This window comes from Saimiri boliviensis, chromosome 15, assembly GCF_048565385.1.
Source record: "Saimiri boliviensis isolate mSaiBol1 chromosome 15, mSaiBol1.pri, whole genome shotgun sequence".
In the NCBI taxonomy this organism is placed as follows: Eukaryota; Metazoa; Chordata; class Mammalia; order Primates; family Cebidae; genus Saimiri; species Saimiri boliviensis.
Genome location: NC_133463.1, coordinates 91411771 through 91436087, shown reverse-complemented (window position 1 = coordinate 91436087; position 24317 = coordinate 91411771). Strand labels below are relative to the sequence as shown.

Below are 24317 nucleotides of genomic sequence, written 5' to 3'. Positions count from 1 at the left end.
CCTGTCGCCCCTCCTCTGTGTGTGTGTCCTTAGGGGGTCGAGGGTGACGAGGCAGGAGTGGCGCGGGGGCGGGGGCGGCGTGGGGGTCCTCTGGCGCTGCTGCATGCGTGGAGGCAAGCGTGGCCTTGGTGGCGTGGGACCTGGGGAGGGGGTTGGCACCCTTGGCTCTGTCCCGCGGGTGCCACAGGCTGGGCGCGTGGGGCTGCCCGGGGCACGTGGCCCTCGGGTGCGGGCTCGCAGCCATCCTGTCCGCGCAGGGCGGTACTGGGAGAAGACTGGGCCCCGTGACACCGCGACCCGCTGGACAGGGCGCGCTGCCAGTGCCTTCGTGCCGCGGAGCCGGCCTTCCAATTCCAGAGAGCAGCCTGGCGTGGTCGCCTCCCGGAAGGAGGCTGCGCGTTGAGACGCGGGGTCGAGTGCCGAGAGGCCAGAGGACGAGGCCTCGGTGGGTGGCGGGTGCGGCCCGGCGTGGACTGCAGCTCCCACAACTCTCAGCGCGGGGCGGGCCCGGCTTCCCGGCAGGCTGTGCGCGGGGCCGCTACGGGTCGTCGGAGGCGGCGGCGGCGCGCGTGGCCTTCTGGGGGCCGCAGTCCGGGCGTGCTGGGCGGCGAGGGCCGGACTCGGCTTCCCGGCGGGCTGCGCGGCGGCCGGGTGGGTGTCGGCGGGGCAGTCCGGCGGGCAGTGGCGGTTCCGGTGCGGCACTGCGAGCGGACGGGCGGGCGGGACGAGCCGAGCGGGACCGAGCGGGATGCGGAGCCGCCGCCGCCGCTCCCCCCGCCTCCTGAGAGTCTGAGAGCCGCCGGGCCGCGCCCCCCGCCCAGGCCCGCAGTCCGAGCGTTCCGCGCGTTCCGAACGCGGGCCGGGCCCAGCGCCGGCCCCGGCCGCGTCCCCGTCCAGTCCTGGGCGGCCCGCCCCCTGCCCGCGCCCCCTCTCTCCGCGCGGCGCCCATGCGGACTGAGCCCCGCCCCCCGGCCCCGAGCCCGCCGAGCGCCGCCGCCGGAGCCCGCGCCGCCCGCCCGCACCATGCTCAAGTGCATCCCGCTGTGGCGCTGCAACCGGCACGTGGAGTCGGTGGACAAGCGGCACTGCTCGCTGCAGGCTGTGCCCGAGGAGATCTACCGCTACAGCCGCAGCCTGGAGGAGCTGCTGCTCGACGCCAACCAGCTGCGCGAGCTGCCCAAGGTGAGCGGCCGCCCGCACCTGCCGCCCGCCGGCGCGCGCCCAGCCCCCGGTGCTTCGGTCGGCAGAATCTGCCCGGGCGAGCCACCGCAGCTTCCAGCCGGCCCTGCTGGTTTGCACTGGCCAGGTCCCCACCCCAGCCAGCCCCACCCTCCCCTCCCAGCCGCCCTGGCTGGCACAGGTGGCAGCGGTCATCAGGTGCTTGTCTGGGGATAGCGATTGTCGCCGAGCCCGGAGGAGGAGCCTCGCAGCCAAATCCGTGGAGATTCAGGGAGGTTGATGGGATTACGGTGGAACTTGGGCTCAGGTGGCTGATGAGTACCGGCTCGTTGGGCCGCTCTGGAGGTGGGGGCCAGGCCTCCTCTGCTTTTCTTCGTGGGTGCAGGCAGGGGTGAGTGGGGAAGCCCCTCGTCAGATCTGCTTGCGGTCTCCGTTTCTGTGCCTTTGTTTCTCAGGGTGCTCTGTCTTCCTAAGACTGCTCCAGAAGGGAGGACGGGGAAAGCGGCTTAGGAAGCATCTGTTTTCTGGAGATGGGGTGCTGAGTGGCTGATGCCTAGGAGTTGGGTGCCCCAAAGAATGTGGCCCCGCTCTGGTCCTGGCAGTGACAGCTCTGTTCTCTGTGGCCACCTGCAGGCCTTGCACAAAGCATGGTGCCCGTGGTGCCCTGTTGTTTTTGTTACTGTTCTTTTGGGAACCGTTTACTGAGTTTTTGCTGCGGAACCAGAACAGGCTCATTGTTGGAGTGCAGTAGCAGAGGCCAGTGTGGGCCCCTGGAGGGCGGCAGAAGTGGTTTAAGGGCCGGGTGGGCCCTGAGGTAAGACACAGAACAGGGGATAGGGGCCTCATCTAGTTGTGAGCAGGTCTTTTCTTGGAGTGGAGGCCGGCCTGAGGAGTGGAGGGAGGCGGGCCCAGTGGGAGCAGGTGCCTTCTCAGAGCGGAGGTGGGTGTGAGTAGAGGGAGCAGGGAGCAGTGGGCGTGTGCTTCGTGTGTTTCTTTGCTTTCCTTGCCACAAACGGGGTGTCATGGCTGGACTCCAGGACCCTGTGTGACCTGGAGGAGGCAGAGGCCCGAGGACCCTTGACTTGTGACACCCACGTGTCCAGGAGCTCTCTGCTTTGGAGTGGCCTCTGCCACAGAGCCCGTGTCCTCCCCACCCACAGCCCTTTTTCCGGCTGCTGAACCTGCGTAAGCTGGGCCTGAGTGACAACGAGATCCAGCGGTTGCCTCCCGAGGTGGCCAACTTCATGCAGCTGGTGGAGCTGGACGTGTCCCGGAACGGTGGGGAGCCTTGCGGGGGCTGGAGGGATCCAGGGGAGTGTCCGCCGGGGCCACAGACGTCTTGCGGGTCATGACGCTTGCTCGATGTGATTCTCTAACAGATATCCCTGAGATTCCAGAGAGCATCAAGTTTTGCAAGGCTCTGGAGATCGCGGATTTCAGCGGGAACCCTCTCTCCAGGTGGCTGGCAGCCTGTGGTAGAGTCGGGAGTGGCTGGGGGTCTCGCAGCCTGTAGTGGGTTCAGGAGGGCTGTGGGTCCCGCAGCCGTGGTCTGGTCCTCTGGAAGCTTCTGCTTCCTCCCATACAGGCTCCCTGATGGCTTCACTCAGCTGCGCAGCCTGGCTCATCTGGCCCTGAATGACGTGTCCCTACAGGCACTGCCCGGGGACGTGGGCAAGTGAGTGCCCTCTCGGGTCGGGGGGTGGGGATGGGGCCCCACCTGCCACCACTGCCTGCCTGCCTGCCTTATGCCTCAGCTCCTGGTCTCTCTTTCAGCCTCGCCAACCTGGTGACCCTGGAGCTCCGGGAGAATCTGCTGAAGTCCCTGCCAGCGTGAGTGTGATGGGCATTTTCCCAACGGCCTGGGCAGCACCGCGGCCCGGGGACCAGGGTTGTGTGGTGACACTCACCCTGCTTCCTGTGCAGGTCCCTGTCTTTTCTGGTCAAGCTGGAACAGCTGGATCTGGGAGGCAACGACCTGGAAGTGCTGGTGTGTGGAGGCCCGACAGACGGCAGGGCGGAGACTGGAGGGCCGGCAGGCGGGCCGAGTGCAGGGGCGTGGAGTCTCGGGGCGGGGCGCAGCAGGAGGCCTCGCCCCACAGAGACTCTTCCCTCTGTCCCTTCTTGCAGCCGGACACCCTGGGGGCTCTGCCCAACCTGCGGGAGCTGTGGCTGGACCGGAACCAGCTGTCGGCGCTGCCCCCGGTGAGTGGGGGTGGGGCCGGCCTCCTGCGCCTGCCCGTCCGCGCCCTGACTCTCTGCCTGCCTGCAGGAGCTGGGGAGTCTGCGGCGCCTGGTGTGCCTGGACGTGTCGGAAAACCGGCTGGAGGAGCTGCCGGCCGAGCTCGGTGGGCTGGTGCTGCTCACGGACCTGCTGCTGTCCCAGAATCTGCTACGGCGACTGCCCGACGGCATTGGTCAGCGCGCCTGGGGGTGCGGGAGCTGCTCACGGAGCCCGGCTCCAGAAGGGGCACGGGGTGTGGGGTGGAGCGCGGGAGGATCCTAGGTCTGCCCAGGCTCTGGGACCTGTCCCTGAGGAGGGGTGGTGGGGCCCTGGGGTGTCTCAGAAGGCTGAGGAGGCAGCTGGTGGTGCCGAAGGGGGCAGTGGAGCCCGTGAGAGCGGAGGGTGGGTGGTGCCACTGGAGCCTGGTGTTTTCTGCCGGGAGGTTGGGTCAGGCTCGTCGGGGCGAGGTAGGCAGGGTTCTCTTGAAGTACGGCAGTGGCAAGAGGGACTGGGGGGTCTCGCCCGCTGCCCTGAGGGCACCCTTGCCCAGGTGGGTAACGCGTGTCTGCGGCTGTGCTCAACCACGTCACCCTGTCTGCCCGACACCAGGTCAGCTGAAGCAGCTGTCCATCCTAAAGGTAGACCAGAACCGGCTGTGCGAGGTGACGGAGGCCATCGGGGACTGTGAGAACCTGTCTGAGCTGATCCTCACGGAGAACCTGCTGATGGTAGGGTCCAGCTTGCCAGGCAGAAGGGATGAGACCAGCGGGCGTGTAGAACAAGGGCAGGCATCGGCCTGTGTGTGCTGCTGGGGGTGCTGGGGGTGGCCTGACCCACGGAGCTGTTTGGACAGGGCTCCTTTCCCATCAGAAGGGGAGCCTCCTGGCCGGAGGTCGGTGGGAGGGGCAGCAGAGTCAGGGCAAGGACCTTTGCCGTTTGCAGCGAAGAATCGAGGTTGCGATTTTACTGGTGCGTGTTGTAACGCGGGGGAGCGGTTGCAGATAAGGCAGGGATGGGATGGATGGGTCTAGGAAGGGCAGATTGGGAGCAGGAAGCCAGGTTGCTGCCCCTCACCAATGAGGGTAAGCTGAGGCCCACCCTGGGGCAGGGCTGAGGGATGGTGGCGCTGCCATCCCCAGGCTGGGAAACAGGAGCGAGCCGTGGGTAGGGTGCTTATTCGTGGGAGGAGTCCTCAGTGGGGACAAGAAGAAAGGGAGTCTAGGGTTCAGGGCTTTGGGAAGGGGCTGGCCCTGAGCAGGCAGACTGGACCTGGGGCCTCAGGAGCCCTAAGAAGGACAGGGCAGACGAGTGGGGCACCAGACAGGCTCGCAGGTCAGTCCAGGGCACCCATGGGAGAGAGCCAGGGGTGACTTGGTGGTGGGGACTGAAGGCTGAGGGCAGTGGGCAGAGCTTGGGGAGCAGAGGGCACAGAGTGGGCTGGAGACGGCCTCCGTGGTCAGGTCCTTGTCCAGGTCTCCAAGGGCTTCGAGGGGTCCTGGCTGGAGCTGGCCTGGGGTCTCTGTGGCTCTGCCCCCACAGCCTGTCGTCTCTCTCCCGCTCCCAGCAAGCCACTAGCGCTCTGATCTCCTCTTCCTGGCCAGGCCCTGCCCCGCTCCCTGGGAAAGCTGACAAAACTGACCAACCTCAACGTGGACCGGAATCAGCTCGAGGAACTGCCGCCGGAGATCGGGGGCTGCGTGGCGCTCAGCGTCCTCTCCTTGAGGGACAACCGCCTGGCCGTCCTGCCACCAGAGCTGGCCCACACGTCCGAGCTGCACGTGCTGGACGTGGCAGGGAACCGGTGAGTGCCAGCCTGGCCCCATGGGCCCGACCGTGGCCCCAGCGCGCGCTGACTGTGCCCGCCCGGCCCCCAGGCTGCAGAGTCTGCCGTTCGCGCTCACCCACCTCAACCTCAAGGCTCTGTGGCTGGCAGAGAACCAGGCGCAGCCCATGCTCCGGTTCCAGACAGAGGACGATGCCCGGACCGGCGAGAAGGTGCTCACCTGCTACCTGCTGCCCCAGCAGCCCCCGCCCAGCCTCGGTAGGTTGCTTTCGACAGGCGCTTGGTGCGGGTGGGCCTCAGGCGGTGCTTGGGGACCAGCCTGGGTCCTGACACTCGCCTGCTGCAGAGGACGCTGGGCAGCAGGGGAGCCCCTCAGAGAGCTGGAGCGACGCCCCCCCGAGCCGTATCAGCGTCATCCAGTTCGTGGAGGCCCCTGCGGGGGACGAGGACGCCGAGGAAGCTGCAGCCGAGAAGCGGGTATGGGGTGGGGACCTGGGAGGTGAGCCTCCGCCTGAGCCTTGCCCTGCCGCTGCTACTCGCCCCTGTCCCCACGGCAGGGCCTCCAGCGCCGGGCCACGCCTCACCCCAGCGAGCTCAAGGTGATGAAGAGGAGCATGGAGGGGCGGCGGAGTGAGGCCTGCCCTTCCCAGCCAGACCCTGGGTCGCCCTTGCCTGTGGAGGAGGTGGGCATGGAGCCATGGCAGCCGGGCGGGCCACTGCCCTTGGGAGCCGCAGTGGTCCGGCCCATCCTGGGAGTGGGGCTGTGAGGGCCAGGGCAGCACAGAGAAGGGGCAGGACATGAGGCTGGGGACAGGGACGTGGAGCTGCGGGGCCAGCTGGATGACGGGGTGCCAGGGTGGATGCGCACGTCTTGCAGGGAGACCTGTGGGGCTGCGTACGGGGAGAACCAGAGGCAGGTGGACCTGGGAGCACAGGGAATGGGTTCTGGTTGTGGGGTGGACAGGGTGTGCCTCGCAGAGCTGGCGTGGGTATCTTCAGTACCTGGGAAGGGGTTTGGGGCTGGCACAGAGCAGGCCTGACTCTCGTCACTCAGAACTGGGATATGCACACTGGGCTCCAGGCTGCAGCAGCACCAGTGATCTGGGCTGGGGTAGGATGTGTGGGCAGGGAGGAGGCTCGTATCAGGCAGGATTCTCCTGGGAACTTGTGGGGTCCCTGTTCTTTTTGGGAAAGGCTTTCCTCAGTGCTGGGCTGTGGAACTGTGGCTTTGCCCGCACGAGGCCCCAGAGACGCATGGCTTCCTTGGGGACTGGGATGGAGAGCAGCTGCGAGGGCGCGAGCCTGTTACAGTGCCTGATTGGGGCAGTGGGAAGCTCAGGGAGTGACTGCCACGTAGGGGCCTCTGAGCCGGGAGCGCCCTCAAAGCCTGACCCTGCTTCCCGCTGCAGGAGAAGCGGCTGAGCGCTGAGTCTGGCGTGAGTGAAGACTCTCGCCCGTCTGCCAGCACAGTCTCTGAGGCCGACCCGGAGGGCCCATCGGCCGAGGCACAGGGACAGAGCCAGCAGGAAGCCGCGACCGCTGGAGGGGAGGAGGCCGCCGAGGAGGGTTACGAGGAGGTGCGAACGGGCAGGGCGGAGGCGGGAGGCCGGGCCGGGCCCTGCTGGTGCTGCGTGGGCAAGGCTGGAACCTGCGGGGAACTGCCCTGTGCAGAGTGGCTATGGGTGGTACGGGGCGGTGCAGCTGAGGGTGCCCCACAGAGCTGCCACCTAGGTGTGGTGAGGGTCTCCCCCGGCAGCTGGGCTTACGGACCCCACCCACATCACAGACCGCCTCCTGTCTCCGGCGTGGGCTCCCAGTGTCAGGCCCTGGCACACCTCTTTGTTTCTACCTGGGCCTTGTGCGTCCAGGAGGAGCCCCGTGGCCCTCCGTCGTCCTCAGGGCTGAGACGACTGTCCGTCACTGGGCAGTTATGCTGAGTCCTTGTGTGGAGGGAGCCTTTCAGAGCCCCCTGTGGTGTGGACACACTGCTTAGCGGGGCCTTCCTGTGGATGCACAGCCACAGAGCCGGGGCCACCCTCACCCTTGCACCTGCACAGCCCACAGTGCATTTCGCGGAGGACGCGCTGCTGCCCGAGGACGATCGGGAGAGCGAGGAGGGGCAGCCCGAGGCCCCCTGGGCCTTGCCGGGGGGAAGGCAGCGGCTCATCCGCAAAGACACGCCTCACTACAAAAAGCACTTCAAGATTTCCAAGCTGCCCCAGCCCGAGGCTGTGGTGGCCCTGCTGCAGGGCATGCAGCCCGCCGGGGAGGGCCCTGCAGCTCCCGGGGGCTGGCACAACGGCCCCTGTGCACCCTGGGCTCCTCGGGCTCAGAAGGAGGAGGAGGAAGAGGCCAGGCCTCAGGAGGAGGAGGAGGAGGAGGAGTTGGAGGAGGAGGAGGAGGAGGAGGAGGAGACCAGCGCGGAGGAGGAGGACAAGGAGGGAGCTGTGGTTTCTGCGCCCTCTGTCAAGGTGGGTGGCAGCCTCATCCCTGCCTGACCCACATTCCCCTGGCCCTCCTGGGCACCCAGGGCTGGGGCAGGGCCAGGGCCAGGGCCTGACCCACTGGCCCCCAGCCACCCAGAGAAGGTGGTGGACATGCCTGCTCCACGGTTGGCATCGTGGTGGCTCTCACCAGGCCCCCGGCCTGCCCTGGCGTTGGTCTCAGTGCCAGGGGCAGCTCTGCTGGCCGGTATCCGGACCTGCTGGCGAGCACAGAGCTCACAGAAGTCAAGCGTAGCTTCCCGCCCTTTGTGGGCCTTCCAGGGCCTGTCTGCATGTGTAGTGGTCCCAGGGCAGGGCTCCTTCCTCTCCCGGGATCCCTGAGCTCTCCTGGGCCCCTCCCCATGTTAGGCACTGGCCGTGGGACTGAGGCCCTGATGGCTGTTCTGCCTCGTCGGGCCCTCCTAAGGTGCCACACCAGCCTTTGGGGCACCAGTGTGTCCCTTCCTGGTTCTCAAGTCTCTTCTCTATGGCTCGGAAAGGGTCTCATCTGCTCTCTGGGCAAATTCAGATGCTGGGGGAGCCCCCAGGCCCCACTCCCCCTGCCCTTGATGACAGCCCATCCCCAAGTGTGGGCCAAGGCATGACAGCTGAGGGAGCTTGGAGGCAGCAGGGACAGCCAGGCAGGGCTCCGCTCAGCTCTGGAGCGCCCCCGTGAGCCCTGCTTGTCCCGGGCGTGCAGCGTCACTCAGGCCTCCGGGACGGAGGCGCCCGTGGAGGGGCGGCCACGGGAGCTTGGTGTGGTTTCTTTCCTTTCTGCTCGTGGCGGGGGCTGGGTGAGGCGGTGGTGGTGGTCTTGGCGGTGGCTAACCTGCATGCCTCGCTGGTCCTGTCCTGACAGGGGGTGTCGTTTGACCAGGCCAATAACCTGCTGATAGAGCCTGCTCGCATTGAGGAGGAAGAGGTCTGTACTGCTCGCTCTGCGCTCTGGCCGGGCCGCTGCTGGCCTTGCTTCCCGGGCTGCGGGCTCATGCCTCTCCCTGCCCCTGTTGCTTGAGCACAGACCCCCCCCCAACCCGACCCCACAAAAGAGCTCTCAGATCCACCTGGGCTCTGGGGCCAGGACATCTCCTGCCTGGGACAGCCTGTCTTGTCAGGGGCGAGCGGAGAGGTTGGGCCGGCTCCCGGCAGCTGCCTGTGGCGCTGAAGCTTCCCTGCAGAGGTGGCACAGCCCTCATCCTCTGACGGGCGGCAGGGGGCCTCGGGCCTCCGTCACCCAGAGGTGGGCAAGCCCCGGGCCCCCACACTCTGCAGAGGATTGCTCTTCTGCTGGGGTCTCGGGGCTTCTCCAGCTGGCCCCTGCACTGGCCCTGGGCGGTGAGTGGCATGAGACCCCATGCAGCTGCCCAGGGAAAGCCAGAAATGGTGTCTGCACGCCGGCGGGTTCTCCTGCAGAGAGCACAGGCATCCCTGCTGTGGCCTTTCCTGGACACCTTGTCTGTTCTGTTTCTAGCTGACTCTCACCATCCTGCGGCAGACTGGGGGCCTGGGCATCAGCATTGCGGGTGGCAAGGGTTCCACACCCTACAAGGGGGACGATGAGGTGAGCACTGCCTGGGTCCCACCGCCACCCACCTGCTCCACCTCAGTTCACACCAATGGCTCGCAGGCCCCTTGCCCTGTGGACACTTACACACTCCGACACGGGCTGGGCCCAAGGCACCAACTGTTGTAGGATCCTGAAGTCCAAGGGCAAACCCGAGGGAGTATGGGTCTATCCTCCCTTCTTGGCCTCCCTTCTCTCGCCAGGTGCCTCTGCACCAGGCTTGGGGCCATGAGCCGTTCCTTGGGGTTGACCTGCTCCTTCCAGCCATGGCACTCAGGATTCTGCGGTGGCCAGCGCTCAGCCCTCCTGCCGGCCAGGCCTGGGGGCTGCTGGGAGTGGGTCTTGCCCTCCTGGGTCTTCTGCAGAAGGGGCAGGACTGTGGGTCCCCTTCCCTGGCCCCTGCCAAGCTCGTGTCTGTGCCCTAGGGCATATTCATCTCTCGGGTGTCCGAGGAAGGCCCTGCAGCCCGGGCTGGAGTCCGTGTGGGTGACAAGCTCCTCGAGGTGAGTTGGGAACCCCTTGGCCTCAGGTGGCAGCTCTGCCTTCTGGAGGTACACAGTTCCTGGTATTAGGGTGATCGGCTGCCTTCTCCCAGCCCCCCAAGAGTTCTAAGCGCAGGACACCAGGACTTGTGGGTGAAGCCACGGCATCTGTAAACCCCAGGGGAGAGCCACCTGGGCAAGAGGCCCCGTGGGTCAGGCAGCAGCTGCACCAGACACTGGCCTCTCCAGGACGGGCCAGGCTGCTGGCTGGTCTGATGGAGTTTAGACCCTGTATGGGAGCCCTGGAGCTCCCGCCTGGGCACCTGGCAGTCCAGCCTGGGCACTCATGTCAGGGGGCTCAGGAGAGGCAGGTGCCCTTCTCATAGGGACACCCCGAGGGCAGGTGAGGGCCCTGGAGCCTGGCCAGGAGGCGTCTGCCCACGGCTCAGATGCTCTTTCTGCCACTCAGCTCTTCTAACCTTTTTGTGGGAACTCCTGTCCCTGGGTGTTGGGGTTGGGGCGTGCGTCAGTAACCCCGTGAGCTCAGGTGTGTGTTGGGCTGCTCAGATGGGCAGGAGGTGTCCAGGAGCGGGGCTGCGTGTGGCCTGGTTGTGGGGATGTCTGCCTGCCGCCCATGGCCAACCTGTGTCCTAGCCGTGGGGCTGCACACATGGGTTTCTGAGGACCTGGTTGGGGTGGGGGGGTCAGTGCCCACAAAGAACTCTGTATGTAAAAGGCTAGGGTGGTATCAGAGCTTGGGACCTCACCCCCTGCCCTGTGCCTCAGTCTCCCCGTCCTGGAGGGAGCATGTGGAGCCCCCAGCACATGGCCGTCGGTGGCCGCACAGGGTTCTGACGTGCACGTGGCCTCTGTGGCCCGCAGGTGAATGGTGTGGCTCTGCAGGGCGCCGAGCACCATGAGGCCGTGGAGGCGCTGCGGGGGGCCGGCGCTGCCGTGCACATGCGCGTGTGGCGTGAGCGCATGGTGGAGCCTGAGAACGCGGTCACCATCACGCCTCTGCGGCCCGAGGATGACTACAGTCCCCGGGAGCGGCGGGGAGGCGGCCTGCGCTTGCCCCTGCTCCCGCCCGAGAGCCCAGGGCCCCTCCGGCAGCGCCACGTGGCCTGCCTGGCTCGTAGTGAAAGGGGGCTGGGCTTCAGCATCGCTGGTGGGAAAGGCTCCACACCCTACCGGGCCGGCGATGCGGTGAGGCTGGGGCCCAGGGCAGGGCCGGGGAGGGCTGGCCGCCCCAGGGCAGGGCCGGGAGGGCTGCTCCAGCCTCACTGGCAGCCCTGGCTCCCCTTCACCCTCCCCTGCAGGGCATCTTCATCTCCCGCATTGCCGAGGGCGGTGCTGCTCACCGCGCAGGCACGCTGCAGGTTGGCGACCGAGTCCTCTCTGTGAGTGGGGATGGGTCCCGCCCCGCACGCCCTCCGTCGCCCTCTGTCCCATCCTGCCCTTGGGCCTCCCTGACTCGGGTGCGTTCTCGCAGATTAACGGAGTGGACGTGACTGAGGCCAGGCATGACCATGCTGTCTCCCTGCTGACCGCTGCGTCCCCCACCATCGCCCTGCTGTTGGAGCGGGAGGCTGGGGGCCCTCTCCCTCCTCCTCCCAGCCCTCCACCACATTCCTCCTCACCCCTCACCGTTGCTGTGGCCACCACCAGCACCACCACCCCCAGCATAACCACTGCCACCCCTGGGGATCCTGGGTTGCCGAGGCTGGCCCCCAGCCTGCTAGCTGCCACCTTGGAAGGGCCATACCCAGTGGAGGTGAGACACATGCCCCTACCTAGGCACCTGCCCAGCTTCACCTGTGGGTGCTGGCCCTCCAAGGATCTGCGCTTTTGTGACCCTGCAGCCCACTCTGGGTGGGAAGCTGGCCTGCTCGCCCTTTGCCCTGTGGCCCCTTGAGACTGGGGCTTTGCCTCACAGCCAGACTCCTCAATTTGGTTCCCTCAACAGAGTCTTTTGGCCAGCCACATGGCCACCGTCAGCAAGGATGTTGGCCCAACGCTGCATGCCTGCTTGGGCAGCCAAACACTGGTGGCACAGGACCCCTCATGGGCACGTTAGGGCAGCCCCCGCCCACCGTCCACAAGCACCTGGATGGACTCGGGAGCCTTCCCACACCCCTTCCCTGTGCTGACGAGACCTGTCCCTTGTCCGTGTCCCCAGGAGATCCGTCTGCCAAGAGCTGGGGGCCCTCTGGGGCTCAGCATCGTTGGAGGCTCCGACCACTCCAGCCACCCGTTCGGTGTCCAGGAGCCTGGTGTGTTCATCTCCAAGGTAGGGCAGCCCGGCCAGGCAGCTCTGAACAAGGCGCACCCATCCCAGGTACCAGCTCAAGTTGGCGTGGCCTCGTCCACCAGATGTCACCCTCCTCCCTGACAGGTGCTCCCGCGGGGCCTAGCTGCTCGCAGTGGCCTGCGGGTTGGGGACCGTATCCTGGCAGTGAACGGGCAAGACGTGCGGGAGGCCACGCACCAAGAAGCCGTCAGCGCCCTGCTCCGGCCCTGCCTGGAGCTGTCGCTGCTGGTGCGGAGGGACCCAGCTCCCCCAGGCCTGCGGGAACTGTGCATCCAGAAGGCACCCGGGGAGAGGCTGGGCATCAGCATCCGAGGGGGTGCCAGGGGCCACGCCGGCAACCCCCGTGACCCCACAGACGAGGGCATCTTTATCTCCAAGGTGAGCGAGCGCCCCACAGCCTGCCCAGGCCTGACTCCCCACCCCCCACCAGGTCCCTCCCATACCGCGTCTCTCCACAGGTGAGCCCCATGGGGGCAGCTGGGCGTGATGGCCGGCTACGTGTGGGTTTGCGGCTGTTGGAGGTGAACCAGCAGAGCCTGCTGGGCCTGACGCACAGCGAGGCGGTGCAGCTGCTACGCAGCGTGGGCGACACCCTCACCGTGCTGGTGTGTGACGGCTTCGATGCCAGCACCACTGCAGCCCTGGAGGTTAGCGCCCCCACCCCAGGACCCAGGCTTCCCTCTGGCCCATCCTGAGGTGTCCTGAGCCACAGACACCTCTCAGGGCGGGCGACGGGTCCTCTGTGCCTCTGGGTCTGGGAGGTGCTCTGCATCAGCTGTGAGGGGTGGGGAGCTGGGGGGGGCGGTGCCCACCTTCCCTTGCTGCTGAGCTCTGGCCATTGAGCTGTCCAGAGGCCTGGCCCAGGTAGGACAAGACATGAACAGATGGGGGTGTGTCTGGGGCGCACTGCATGGTCTGGTCCTGAAAGAAGTTGTTGAGCCACTGGCGACTCTCGTGCAGAGCCCATGAGGCTGTGACGGGATGGTTCGGAGCCCTGCCAGGGCCCGCCAGCCAGGCAGACTCCTTGGGACTCTGAGGGTCCCCGCTCCTGTGCCCAGTGGCACCCTGTTCCTTCCAGCCTGTCCCTGGGCCATGCCTGACTTCAGGGCTCCCCCTTTGATGACCTCTGAGCAGAGAGCTCCTTCCCCACGATCTTCTACCCAACTTCTGGTCCTTCACTTCTGGACTCCAGAGCAAAAGCCCGGACCAGGAGTTGGGGTGCAAGGTGGGGCCCCAGGAGTCTCGCTCCCAGCATGGCCTCCCTGGACAAGCCTGGCCTCTCACAGGGGTCTCTCATCTCCCTTCCGTCTTCTCCCTCATGCTGTCCTGGGGGTCCCGCAGCAGGCTGAGATGGCCCCCAAGGGCACAGCCAGTGTGCGCAGACCGGGTTCCCACCTGGGGTGGGGTGCAGGGCCGCAAGAGGGTGGGTCATGAGAGGGCCGGCACCCACAGCGGAAGCTGGGGGGTGCCTGGGCGGGGGCATGTGTCTTCACCTGAAGCAGCCACCCGCTCCTAGAGCGTGTCCCTGCTGGTCGCACAGGTCCCCAGGGGCCAGGTGGCTGTGTCACGCTCCCTTCGGCACATGCATGGCTTCCTCTCTAACAGCCTCTGGGATGGGGAGGCCTCGCATTGGTTCTCTCTTGCAAGGGATCTCTGGGATGGTGGCTTTCTGCCAGGCTGGCAGCGGTAGAACGTGTCCTGCGCCTGCCCCCCCGCCAACACTGCGGGAAGTCGGTCTGCATTCATCTGTTTTCAGCATAGGGTGCAAAGTGCCTCTGCATTCGTATTTTTTGGTCCACAGCTGGATGTTGGGCTTGGGGCTGGTGAGCCGGCCTCACTCACCTCCTCTGCTGTCCTTGAGGGAGTCCTGGTGGTTTCTAGGGAAAGATTTCCCTGAGGGCTCAAGCCCTGGACCATCTGGCTTTCAGAGCCTTGCCTTTTATTTACTCATTTTAAATGTATGTTTAAATGCATTTAAAATAATATTCGATGGATTTACTCATATACTTACTTTTTATTAGAGAGAGAGCCTTTTCCAGGAAGGGCTAGATGTGTAGAAAACGGGGCTAGTGCCGTGTCTGCAGCCGGCGTGCGCCTGTCTGCCTGCCTGCAGCTGCCATGCATCTGTCTGTCTGTCTACCTGCAGCCAGCGTGCGCCTGTCTCTCTGCGTGCAGCCGGCGTGCACCTGTCTGTCTGTCTGCGTGCAGCCGGCGTGTGTCTGTCTGTCTGCGTGCAGCCGGCGTGCGCCTGTCTGTCTGCGTGCAGCCGACGTGCGTCTGTCTGTCTGCGTGCAGCCGGCGTGTGTCTGTCTGTCTGCGTGCAGCCGACGTCCGCCTGTCTGTCTGTCTGTCTGCTTGCAGCCGGCGTGCGCCTGTCTGTCTGTCTGCGTGCAGCCGGCGTGCGCCTGTCTGTCTGTCTGCGTGCAGCCGGCGTGCGCCTGTCTGTCTCTCTGCGTGCAGCCGGCGTGCGCCTGTCTGTCTGCGTGCAGCCGGCGTGCGCCTGTCTGTCTGCGTGCAGCCGGCGTGCGCCTGTCTGTCTGTCTGCGTGCAGCCGGCGTGCGTCTGTCTGTCTCTCTGCGTGCAGCCGGCGTGCGTCTGCCTGTCTGTCTGCGTGCAGCCGGCGTGCACCTGTCTGTCTCTCTGCGTGCAGCCGGCGTGCGCCTGTCTGTCTCTCTGCGTGCAGCCGGCGTGCGCCTGTCTGTCTCTCTGCGTGCAGCCGGCGTGCGTCTGTCTGTCTCTCTGCGTGCAGCCGGCGTGCGTCTGCCTGTCTGTCTGCGTGCAGCCGGCGTGCACCTGTCTGTCTCTCTGCGTGCAGCCGGCGTGCGCCTGTCTGTCTCTCTGCGTGCAGCCGGCGTGCGCCTGTCTGTCTGTGCAGCACTGCTGCTGGCCACAGGTTTTCCTTGCATCTGGTCAGGTCCCCCGTGAGTCTGCCATGACGCATGGGTACAGGAGGGATGGCCTCACAGGACGGGATCGGGGCCGGTCTCAGACATCACGCTCTGGCTGGCAGCCCACCACAGAGCTACCTCCACACCCTCCCTGGTGTTGAGGGCAGAGACCGTTTCTGCTGTGTCTGGCAGGCCAGGGCCCCCGAGCGGTGGGGCTGAGAGCTGCAATCCACCACCGCTGTCTTCCTGGGGGCTCGTCATCCGCCCCAGCACTGCCCTTGCCCTCCATTGTCCGCCTGGCCTCTGCCCAGCAGTGCTCGTTGCTCGTCTCTGTTCGGTGGGTGCAGGTGTGATTTCCTCCAGCTCTTGCTCGTCTTTTCCTTGAAAAAATAGGATCTTTTGAGTTACAAAAATGTAAATGTTTAAATTATGTCTTCTGATTCCTTTATGACTTCGGGATTCTGGTTTCTTCCTTTGGAAAATCTTCCCTACTGCAAGATAAACATCGTCCTGTTTTCTTCTAGTATTTCTGGCAATTTAAAAAACGTAGCTCCGTGGCTCACCTGGACTTGTGACGAGGTCTCCTTGGCACCTAGGCTGGAGTGTGTTGGCAGATCGTGGCTCCCTGCAGCCTCCACCTCCCACACTGAAGCCGTCTCCAGAGTCACTGAGACCACGGGCGCGCGCCCCCACGCCCAGCCCTGCCGCTTCCCCGCTGATTTGGGGGAAATGTGGTTTGATCATGTGTGCAGCTCCTGTGTGCTCCAGGGTCTGTTTCTGGACTCAGTTCCAGTGAATTGCCAGCTACTTCTGAGCCAACCCCACACGTTTAAATGCCTCACTTTATAGCAGGTTTCATACCTGACCCTAATGGTCGAGGCTACCTGCTCTTGAGAAGTATCTGTCATGTGTTTACAAGCGAACCTGCCAAGTTCCGCACAGAAACCGACTGGAATTCTGGGTTGTCACAGACTTGTATGTGTTATCCGTGTATGTGTATGTGTTTTAAGAAAGGATCTCGCTCTGTCACCCAGGCTGGAGTAGTGGCACGATTGCTGCTCACTGCAGGCGCAGCCTGCTGGGCTCAAGCTATCCTCCCACCCTTTCAGCCTCCCGAGTAGCTGAGACTACAGCCACACACCACTACCCTGGCTCAAAGATTTTTTAAAGTTTTCTGTGGAGAAGGGGTTTTGCTGTGTTGCCCAGGCTGGTCTTGAACTCCCAGGCTCAAGTGATCTGTCTGCCTTGACCTCCCAAATTGCTGGGTTTCCAGGCGTGAGCCCTGCGCCCGGCCTTGGGGTTATCTTTATGGTGAGTTTTTCTCTAGCGCATTCTCAGGTTGCTCTTGCTGTCCTAGTAATTCTCCTGTCGCCCTTCCCACCTGGGCCTCTCCTGTCACCCTTCCTGCAGAGCTTCTAGCCCCATGGGGGTGGGGCTTGCCTTGTGCTCAGGTTTAAGGGACGTTCCTCTTTTGCAGTGATGTTTGCTGTAGGCTCTCATGACATTTTTTAAAGGGCTGGGGAGCTGTTTCTGTTTATAACCTGTAAGAATTGTTATCTGAAGCTGGGGCTCTAGAAGCTTCCAAAGGTGGTTCCTGAGGTGTCTTTCTGTTTTTAGGGTTTTCATGAACTCATGAATCTTTGTTTTCCTGATGGGTTTCAACACACTGTTCCCTTGATGTCCCCTGATCAGGCAAGGAATACTCCCCAGCTGCTTTGACAAGCCATTCTTTGTACTTCCGGCCTCAGCCCTGGATTCCACCACTGCCGTGTGGCACCAGGTCCCTCTCGGTGGGAGCTGAGTGTAGAGCGCCTAGCCGTGGGCCAGGCGGGCTCAGGACTCTTGCTCAGCCTCTGCCGCTCCGCGGCCTCTGCAGCAGATGGAGGCTGAGAGGTGGAGATTTTTATATCCATGAAAGAGAAAATTCATGAGTTTGTACTGTTATGTTTAGCTCATTTAAGATTATAGGGTTTTTACTAACTTTTGTGATGTTAGATTTCTCTTTTTCTCATAAAATCTCCAATTTCTTAATTTCAAAATTAGCTGAGTGTGGTGGCACGCACCTGTAGTCCCAGCTACTGAGGCGGCTGAAACAGGAGGGTCGCTTGAACCCAGGAGGGTCACTTGAACTGGGCAAGACAGTAAGACCCTAAACAAAAACCACGCCCCCCCGTGGTATGACAGAGCAGGAGCGTGGCGCTGAGTTCTGGGAAGCCATCTTCCTGCGGGCTCACCCCGCCGGGGCCGGCAGTTGGCAGCCTCCTGTGTTCTCTGCCACTTGAGAGTCTTCTGCGGTTTTGCTGCCAACTTGATACACAGTTGGGCTGACTCGTTTTAGCTTTTAGGGTGACCTTTTTTAAAATCTGTGTCTCTCTTTTTTTTTTTTTTTTTTTTTTTTTTTGAGACAGTCTCGCTCTGTTGCCCAGACTGGAGTGGCATGATCTTAGCTCACTGCAGCCTCCTCCCGGGTTCAAGCGATGCTTCTGCCTGAGCCTCCCAAGTAGCTGTTTCTTAATTGTGTAAATCAGCACATGGTTCTGAAGTCGAAGTTACAGATTTACTTCAGAAGGCTGGCATCCATCTCTCTGCTCTGAGGCTGCCAGCTATATTAATTTTGGTTTATTCTGCCATTTGTTTCTTTTTGAAAAATATAAGCACACACATAAATGAATTTTAAACTCGGAGAAAAGTTGCAAACACAGGACAAAGAACGTGTGACACTCAGCCCTCTTCCTGGCCCACCCACCATGCCGGGGACGGGCTCCATCGTGGAAGGGCATGGTCCGGTCCCTGTGGGGCTTGGCCGCTGCACCCCTCTAGTCTCCTTCCATTGGAGCTGATTCCTCAGACCTTGATGCTTCTGGTGGGCACAGGCCCTCCCTGCCGTGACTGTCCCCACGCTGGGTCTGATGTCCTCACAGGCTTCAGCATGTGCATCTTGGCCGCCGAGAAGCCACGTGTCTCCATACCGCTCACCGGGCCCCGCTGCTGATGCTCTGAACCATGGGTCAGCCAGGTTTCCCCTGAAGTTACTCCTGCCCCTGGAAGTCAAGTGGTTGTGAGAGGTGCTTTGAGAGCACATGACATGTTAATTTTTCTTTCTTTTTTTTTTTTTTGAGACGGAGTCTCGCTCTGTCACCATGCTGGAGCGCAGTGGCAGTTTTGGCTCACTGCAACCTCCACCTCCCAGGTTCAAGCAGTTCTCCTGCCTCAGCCTCCCAAGTAGCTGGAATTGCAGGCGCCTGCCACCATGCCTGGCTAATTTTTATATTTTTAGTAGAGACAAGGTTTTACCACGTTGGCCAGGCTGGTGTCGAACTCGACCTCATGATCTGCCTGCCTCCGCCTCCCAAAGTGCTGGGATTACAGGCGTGAGCCACCGCGCCCGGCCCCATCACAATTTTGATGCTCAAATTGTCACAGCCTTGGCCCACGAAGGTGCTTGAGGGCCTGACTCGTTCTGACACGACCTCCCGTCTCTGTGCACCTCACCTTCCGCATCCAGGAAGTACTGGGCTCCTCTCCTTGCCCTGCCCGGCCCTGGAGTCAGCCGTTTCTCTCAGGAGTGGTGGTTCCTTTTAGTGGAGAGTGGTCCTTGGAAACTGGTCTCGGCACTGGACGTGGACAGCGCTCTCGGGAGTGGGTCAGGACCTCCCTGAGGCCACAGCTAGGGAGCGTGCCAGTCTTCCACGGTTATTCCTGGAACGATAGAGCACGAGCTCACCGCGGCCTCTCCTGTGTTTGAGCAGCTCTCTGCCGTGAGAGGCTGGGCCGCCCGTGACCTTGCTTCCCACCCTGCCAGGCCCCCTGCCGCTCTTGGACCTGCCCAGGGGCTCTGACCGACTTCGGAAACTGAGAAGATCGGCCCCTTGTTTGTTGTTTGTCGTCCTGGTTCCGTGAGAACCTGAACGAGGTGTCGTTAGGCGCTCTGTGGAACTGCTTTCACGACGCTCTGTCTCCGGCGATCTCTGCTCTCTGTGTTCAGCTGCTCGCTTGTTGAGCGCTTAGAGTTGATGATTGTTCCGTTGTTGTAAGTGGCACCTCTGTGGCGATGGTGTCCCTCTGCCTGCTGGACAGCTGTCACCTCTCACCCGTCTCCCGGGTCTGAGCAGCCGCTCTCTGTGTCTCCCGTGTGTTTGCCTGGCATCTCTGCCTACCCCTTACTTCCCATGTCAGCTATGTTTTTAAGCAACAGCACGGGGCTGGGTTTGTCCTTCCGGCCACACTGAGAGCACTGTGATTCACAGGGACCCCGTCTGTGAAGAGGGCCAGGAGCGATGCTTCTCTCCACTGTGCCACCTCTGGCTGCTGGCGGTGGAGGCTTGAGCCAGTCCCACTGACCCCCAGGGGCTTGGAAGTGAGCTCTTCCCATGGTTCTGGCTGCCTGTGTTTATTTACCCTGGGCTCAGGATCCAAGTACAGCTTGTGCCCAACCAGAAGCCCCTGCCTGTCTTGGCCCTGTCTCCTCGGCCCCCTCTGCCCTGCCCGTCACTGGCGCGGGACAGATGATTTAGGTCTGGGAAGCGCAGGGCTGGCTAGCCTTCCTGCGTGGTGTCCTTTGTTTCAGAACCCCTGCTCAGCACTCACGCCGGGGTCTGGAGCCAGCCTGTCCACCCGAGGGGCCGCTCTGTGCCAGCAGGTGCAGTGCCCACTGCTCACCCCCTCCTTGCCCCATTTTGGAGGCTGTCAGTTCTTCCTGGGGGTGACTTTACACAGTCGCCTGTTTTGCCCTGCCCAGACAGAGTGGCAGGCATCACGCCACTTTAGTCTCACTTAGTGCAGACGTGACCATGTCCACAGCAGCCCTGTGAGCTGTGAGGGGCCGGGCCGGGCCGGGCACTGGAGGGCCCAGCGCAGTGCCCTCTGAGGCCGCCCCCACGGTGCGGTCGGCCCCACCCAGGGGCGCAGCTCCTTGGTTCACCTTTGCTGGCTGTTCTGGGCTGGGGCCGCGGTCTCCCCTCAGCCCACACCCCTCTCTTCAGGTGTCCCCAGGTGTCATTGCCAACCCCTTTGCGGCAGGCATCGGCCACCGGAACAGCCTGGAGAGCATCTCTTCCATCGACCGGGAGCTGAGTCCTGAGGGCCCAGGCAAGGTCAGAGGCGCCTGCAGCCGGCAGCCCAGGGCCAGGGAGCCCGAGGCCGGCAGCACCTGATGGGTCCGCTTTGCTCACAGGAGAAGGAGCTGCCTGGACAGACCCTGCACTGGTCCGAGGCCACAGAAGCCGCAGTGAGTAGGGTCACCCCGCCCTCCCATCAGGGCACTGGATCGGGGTACATATCACCCATGGGGTGCTGGATAGTGACCCCGGGACCCCCTCTTGTGCCTGTGCTGTCCCCCTTCCCCCGATGGCTAGGGGCCGCCACGGAGCTGCCCTTGCTAGTGCTGTGTCCGCTCTGCTCCCAGGGTCGGGGTCTGGAGCCCCTGAAGCTGGACTACCGTGTCCTGGCCGCTGTGCCCAGTGCTGGCAGCGTGCAGAGGGTCAGTGCCCCCACCTCAGTCCTGTTCTGCTCATCAGCCACCCCAAGATGAACGCCAGGACCTTCATGGAGGCCTTGGGCAGGGTGGGGCCGGGGTGGGAGGAGGCCGCGTCTGACCTGCAGGCTACCCCAGCCGTGCCGCCCCGCCCCCGCCCTGAGCTTCGGAGGGGCGACACAGTCCGGGGCTCCTGTACTCACCGAGCAGGCCGGTGTGGTGGGGTGGGGGGCTGCCCGGCCCGAGGGTGCGGGCTGGAGGCAGAGCCCCTGGAGGATTGGGCAGGCGCACGTCGCTGGGGGGGCGCGGGCTGGAGCGGCTGGAGGGGCAGTCGCTGGGGACAGGCGGGAGGGTGTGCAGGCCCGTCCCTCCCGAGAGACGCAAATAACCCCCCCAGAGGGTGTGCCCCGCCAGCCTCTGCTGGGAGGCCCGGAAGGAACGTGAGTGGCTGGGGGGTCTGCCGGGCCCCCGCGGGGGTGGTAGAGTGGTGGTGAGGGGCTGAGGCAGCGCATGCAGGGGCTCTCGGGTACCCCGACCCTGCCTCCCCTGGCCACGGGCAGCGCTGAGAGGGAGGCTCCCAGGAGACCCTTCATCCTCATGAACAAGAGCACAGCTGTGGGGGCAGCGGTCGGGGCCCCGCTCGAGCCCTGAGGGCTGCACACCGCAAGTAGGGGCTCCCCGCTGGCCCCTCTGTCCCCCGCCCCTCCCGAGCCCGCCCTTCCCCCTTCTGCAACTATGCTGTCTGCTCCCGTCTCTCCTGCAAAGCTCCAGCACACAGCTACAGAGGCACCAGCTGCCCATCCCAGGCCCCTGCACCGTGGGGGTCTGGGACAGCCCCTTCATGCTGACCTGGGTGGCCCTGGGCTATAGTCAGTTTGGGGAGCTGAAGAGCTTCTGTGCCCTCCAGGCAAGCGCCAGGACCCCCAGTCCCTCCTGCTCAGGGGCCACAGCCCTGCCAGGCCTCACCCCACCCACTGCCTGATCCTCCAGGTACCGTCTGGAGCAGCTGGAGGAAAGATGGCCGAAGCCCCCCGCTCCCCTAGTGGCCAGCAGGTGAGTGTCCTGAGTTACCAGGCGCGCCCCACAGCAGGTGGAGGGCAGGGCAGATGGCCGCTGTGCAGAGCCCCCTCCAGGGAGAGGGAGCGGCGTGCTGTTGATTCCGGGCTTCCCTCTGCTACCATGGAGCCTGCTGTGCGAGGACAGCCGGGAACACTCTCCTGGCCAGAGCTGCCTGGCGATGGGCTCGGGGCCCGGGCTTGCTGTTCCTGGAGGGGCTCAAGCTCCGGAGACCCCGGTCATTGTCTTGGGCCCAGGGCCTCCCAGGGCCCGCTGGCCTCGCCCCTGCCTGCTTCTTGTCAGGGGGTCCCTGTCCCCCACTATCGGCACTACCCTCAACACACTACCACGTGGGGGTGGGGACGGCAGCACCCGTGAGACCCAGCCACAGCTCAGCACCTCAGTGGCGAGATGTCAGCCCCACCCAGGTGTCTCTCTCTCTCCCTCTCTCCCCCCACCCCATCCTTTGCCTTAAATCCTTGATCCTGCTCTCCTCTGTCCCCACCTGCCTTTTCCAGACAAAACCAGGGGTGATCCAGCCATTGGCTCAGGCCTGGGGCTCCCCAGCCCCCAGGGGCAGAGGTGGTCCCTGCTCCGTGAGTGCTCTCTCCCATGGGTGGGGTGCAGAGCCTCCTGCCCTGGCAGGATGGTGGATGGGATCAAAGGCAGGCAGTGGGGACAGCGGGTGTTGGGCTGGGCGCAGCTGCAGCTCCGACAGCTGCCCGGCGCAGCTCACGAGAGCCCCACCCCCCCAGCCACCCTCCCCGCCCTCCCCGGATGAGCTGCCTGCCAACGTGAAGCAGGCCTACAGAGCCTTCGCAGCTGTGCCCACTGCACACCCTCCTGAGGACGCCCCTGCCCAGGTGTGTGGGGCAGCACCCCTCCCTACTGCGTGTGGGTGTGGTGGGTGCCCCAGAGGAATGCCAGCCAAACCTCAGGGCCCGCTCCCCCCAGCCCCCGACGCCCGCGGCCTCCCCGGAGCAGCTGTCCTTCCGGGAGCGGCAGAAGTACTTCGAGCTGGAGGTGCGCGCGCCCCAGGCCGAGGGGCCCCCTAAGCGCGTGTCCCTGGTGGGCGCTGATGACTTGCGCAAGATGCAGGAGGAGGAAGGTGAGGGGCGCAGAGTGCGGTGGGGGCTGGGGGGCGGCCGGCCCAGCTTGACCCGCCCGGCTGTCTGGCAGCCCGGAAACTGCAGCAGAAGCGAGCACAGATGCGGGAGGTGGCGGAGGCCGGGGCCGGAGCGAGGCTCGCCCTGGATGGAGAGGCCCTGGGCGAGGAGGAGCCAGAGGACGAGGAGCCACCGTGGGCCGGCCCGAGCCCCACTGCAGGGTGAGCACCCACGCACCAGACACCCCGCCCCCGCCCCACGCACCCTCCCCACAGCACATGCTGTCCCTTCCCTAGGCAGAGCCCCGTGTCCCCCCCACCCCCGGGAGGTGGCGCCCCGGTGCGGACCGCCAAAGCTGAGCGGCGCCACCAGGAACGGCTTCGAGTGCAGAGTCCGGAGCTGCCGGCACCGGAGCGCGCCCTGTCCCCTGCGGAGCGCCGGGCCCTGGAGGCCGAGAAGCGAGCGCTGTGGAGGGCGGCCAGGTAGGCCCCTGAGTGGGGGTCCCCACGCCGCCCCAACGCCTGCCCCGGCTCCTGCCCGGCTCACCAGGCTTGCTGGTCTCCGCAGGATGAAGTCGCTGGAGCAGGACGCTCTCCGCGCACAGATGGTCCTCAGCAGGTCCCAGGAGGGCCGGGGCACTCGGGGGCCCCTGGAGCGTCTGGCCGAGGCCCCTTCCCCCGCGCCCACCCCGTCGCCCACCCCTGTGGAAGGTCCGTGCGTCTGGGAGGTTGGGGGGTCAGCCTGCCGCATGGGCCGCTTCCAACACCTGCTTCTTGTCCCCCCAGACCTCGGCCCCCAGACCAGCACCTCCCCGGGACGCCTGGTGAGGAGCCGGTGGCTGTGCCCGCCCTTCACCCCCGAGACGTGGGGGGTCTGGCCTGCCCCCGCCCCTGTGGCCCTCACCCCTGTCCTCTCACTCTCTGCCTCCCCCTCACGCTGTCCTTTCAAGCCCTTGTCTGGAAAGAAGTTTGACTACAGGGCCTTTGCGGCCCTGCCTTCTTCCAGGCCGGTCTATGACATCCAGGTACCCGGCCGCCAGGCCTCTGCATGCCCGCCACCCCGCCCGCGCCTGCTGCCGCCTCTGTCCGCGCCTGCAGGGCCTCCTCGCGCTCTGCCCTCGCCCCGCCTCTCCATCCCCTCCCTCCTTCAGCTGGGCTCTGTGGGCCTCAGGGCTGGGAGCCCACCTGTCCACGCGGGTGGCCTGGGGCAGGACGGGCACCGGCCTCACCAGCACTCTCTCCATCACAGTCGCCGGACTTTGCTGAGGAGTTGAGATCCCTGGAACCGTCTCCCAGCCCTGGTGAGTTGGGGCTGGGTGCGAGGTGAGCTCCCCGGAGCCCGGCTGCCCTCGGCTCACTGCCCCCCCCGTCCCTGCCCCCCCAGGCCCACAGGAGGAAGATGGAGAAGTGGCCCTGGTGCTTCTGGGCCGGCCCTCACCCGGCGCCATGGGCCCCGAAGATGTGGCACTGTGCAGCAGCCGCCGCCCCGTGAGGCCTGGGCGCCGTGGCCTGGGCCCTGTGCCCTCCTAGAGGAGCGGGTGCCTCCCCCAGACTTGGGGTTGGGGCCCTGCCAGCTCCAGCACCACCCTTGCCCTGAGTCTTTTAACCTGGGTTTTAGCATTTTAAAGAGACCCCGCAGGAGTTCCGGCCTCTGACTAACTGCCCCACCCCAGCCGAGACCTCGGCGAGACTGTAACTAGTGACGTTTGTACAACCAAAGACTCTATTTTGTGGTTTAAGGAGAATAAAGTTGACTACATTTTACCTCCCAT

General features: G+C 64.6%; 1 protein-coding gene across 9 annotated transcripts; it reads left to right on the top strand.

Annotated features, from left to right (window-relative positions):
- Nucleotides 1-581: 581 nt before the first annotated feature.
- On the top strand, nucleotides 582-24309 carry SCRIB (scribble planar cell polarity protein). 9 transcript variants are annotated; one of them, XM_039464438.2, is made up of 38 exons: nucleotides 584-1182; nucleotides 2340-2457; nucleotides 2559-2637; nucleotides 2765-2854; nucleotides 2953-3009; nucleotides 3103-3166; nucleotides 3307-3381; nucleotides 3449-3593; nucleotides 4010-4128; nucleotides 5002-5201; nucleotides 5275-5441; nucleotides 5530-5660; nucleotides 5741-5866; nucleotides 6593-6760; nucleotides 7241-7654; nucleotides 8526-8588; nucleotides 9138-9227; nucleotides 9656-9733; nucleotides 10595-10918; nucleotides 11032-11091; nucleotides 11205-11486; nucleotides 11892-12002; nucleotides 12108-12401; nucleotides 12482-12670; nucleotides 19894-20004; nucleotides 20085-20138; nucleotides 20316-20390; nucleotides 21375-21437; nucleotides 21959-22036; nucleotides 22196-22303; nucleotides 22395-22548; nucleotides 22620-22767; nucleotides 22843-23028; nucleotides 23114-23256; nucleotides 23332-23369; nucleotides 23496-23570; nucleotides 23795-23846; nucleotides 23930-24309. In XM_039464438.2, the coding sequence occupies exons 1-38, from the start codon at nucleotides 1024-1026 to the stop codon at nucleotides 24073-24075; spliced, it is 5034 nt and encodes a 1677-aa protein (XP_039320372.1). In that variant the 5' UTR covers nucleotides 584-1023; the 3' UTR covers nucleotides 24076-24309. The 9 variants fall into 9 exon arrangements, 8 of the variants coding, with proteins under 8 accessions (XP_074243370.1, XP_039320372.1, XP_039320373.1 ...); XM_039464437.2 differs by having other exon boundaries at nucleotides 585-1182; nucleotides 11032-11112; XR_012514215.1 differs by having other exon boundaries at nucleotides 586-1182; nucleotides 11032-11112; nucleotides 23552-23570; nucleotides 23930-23951.
- The last annotated feature ends 8 nt before the right edge of the window (nucleotides 24310-24317 follow it).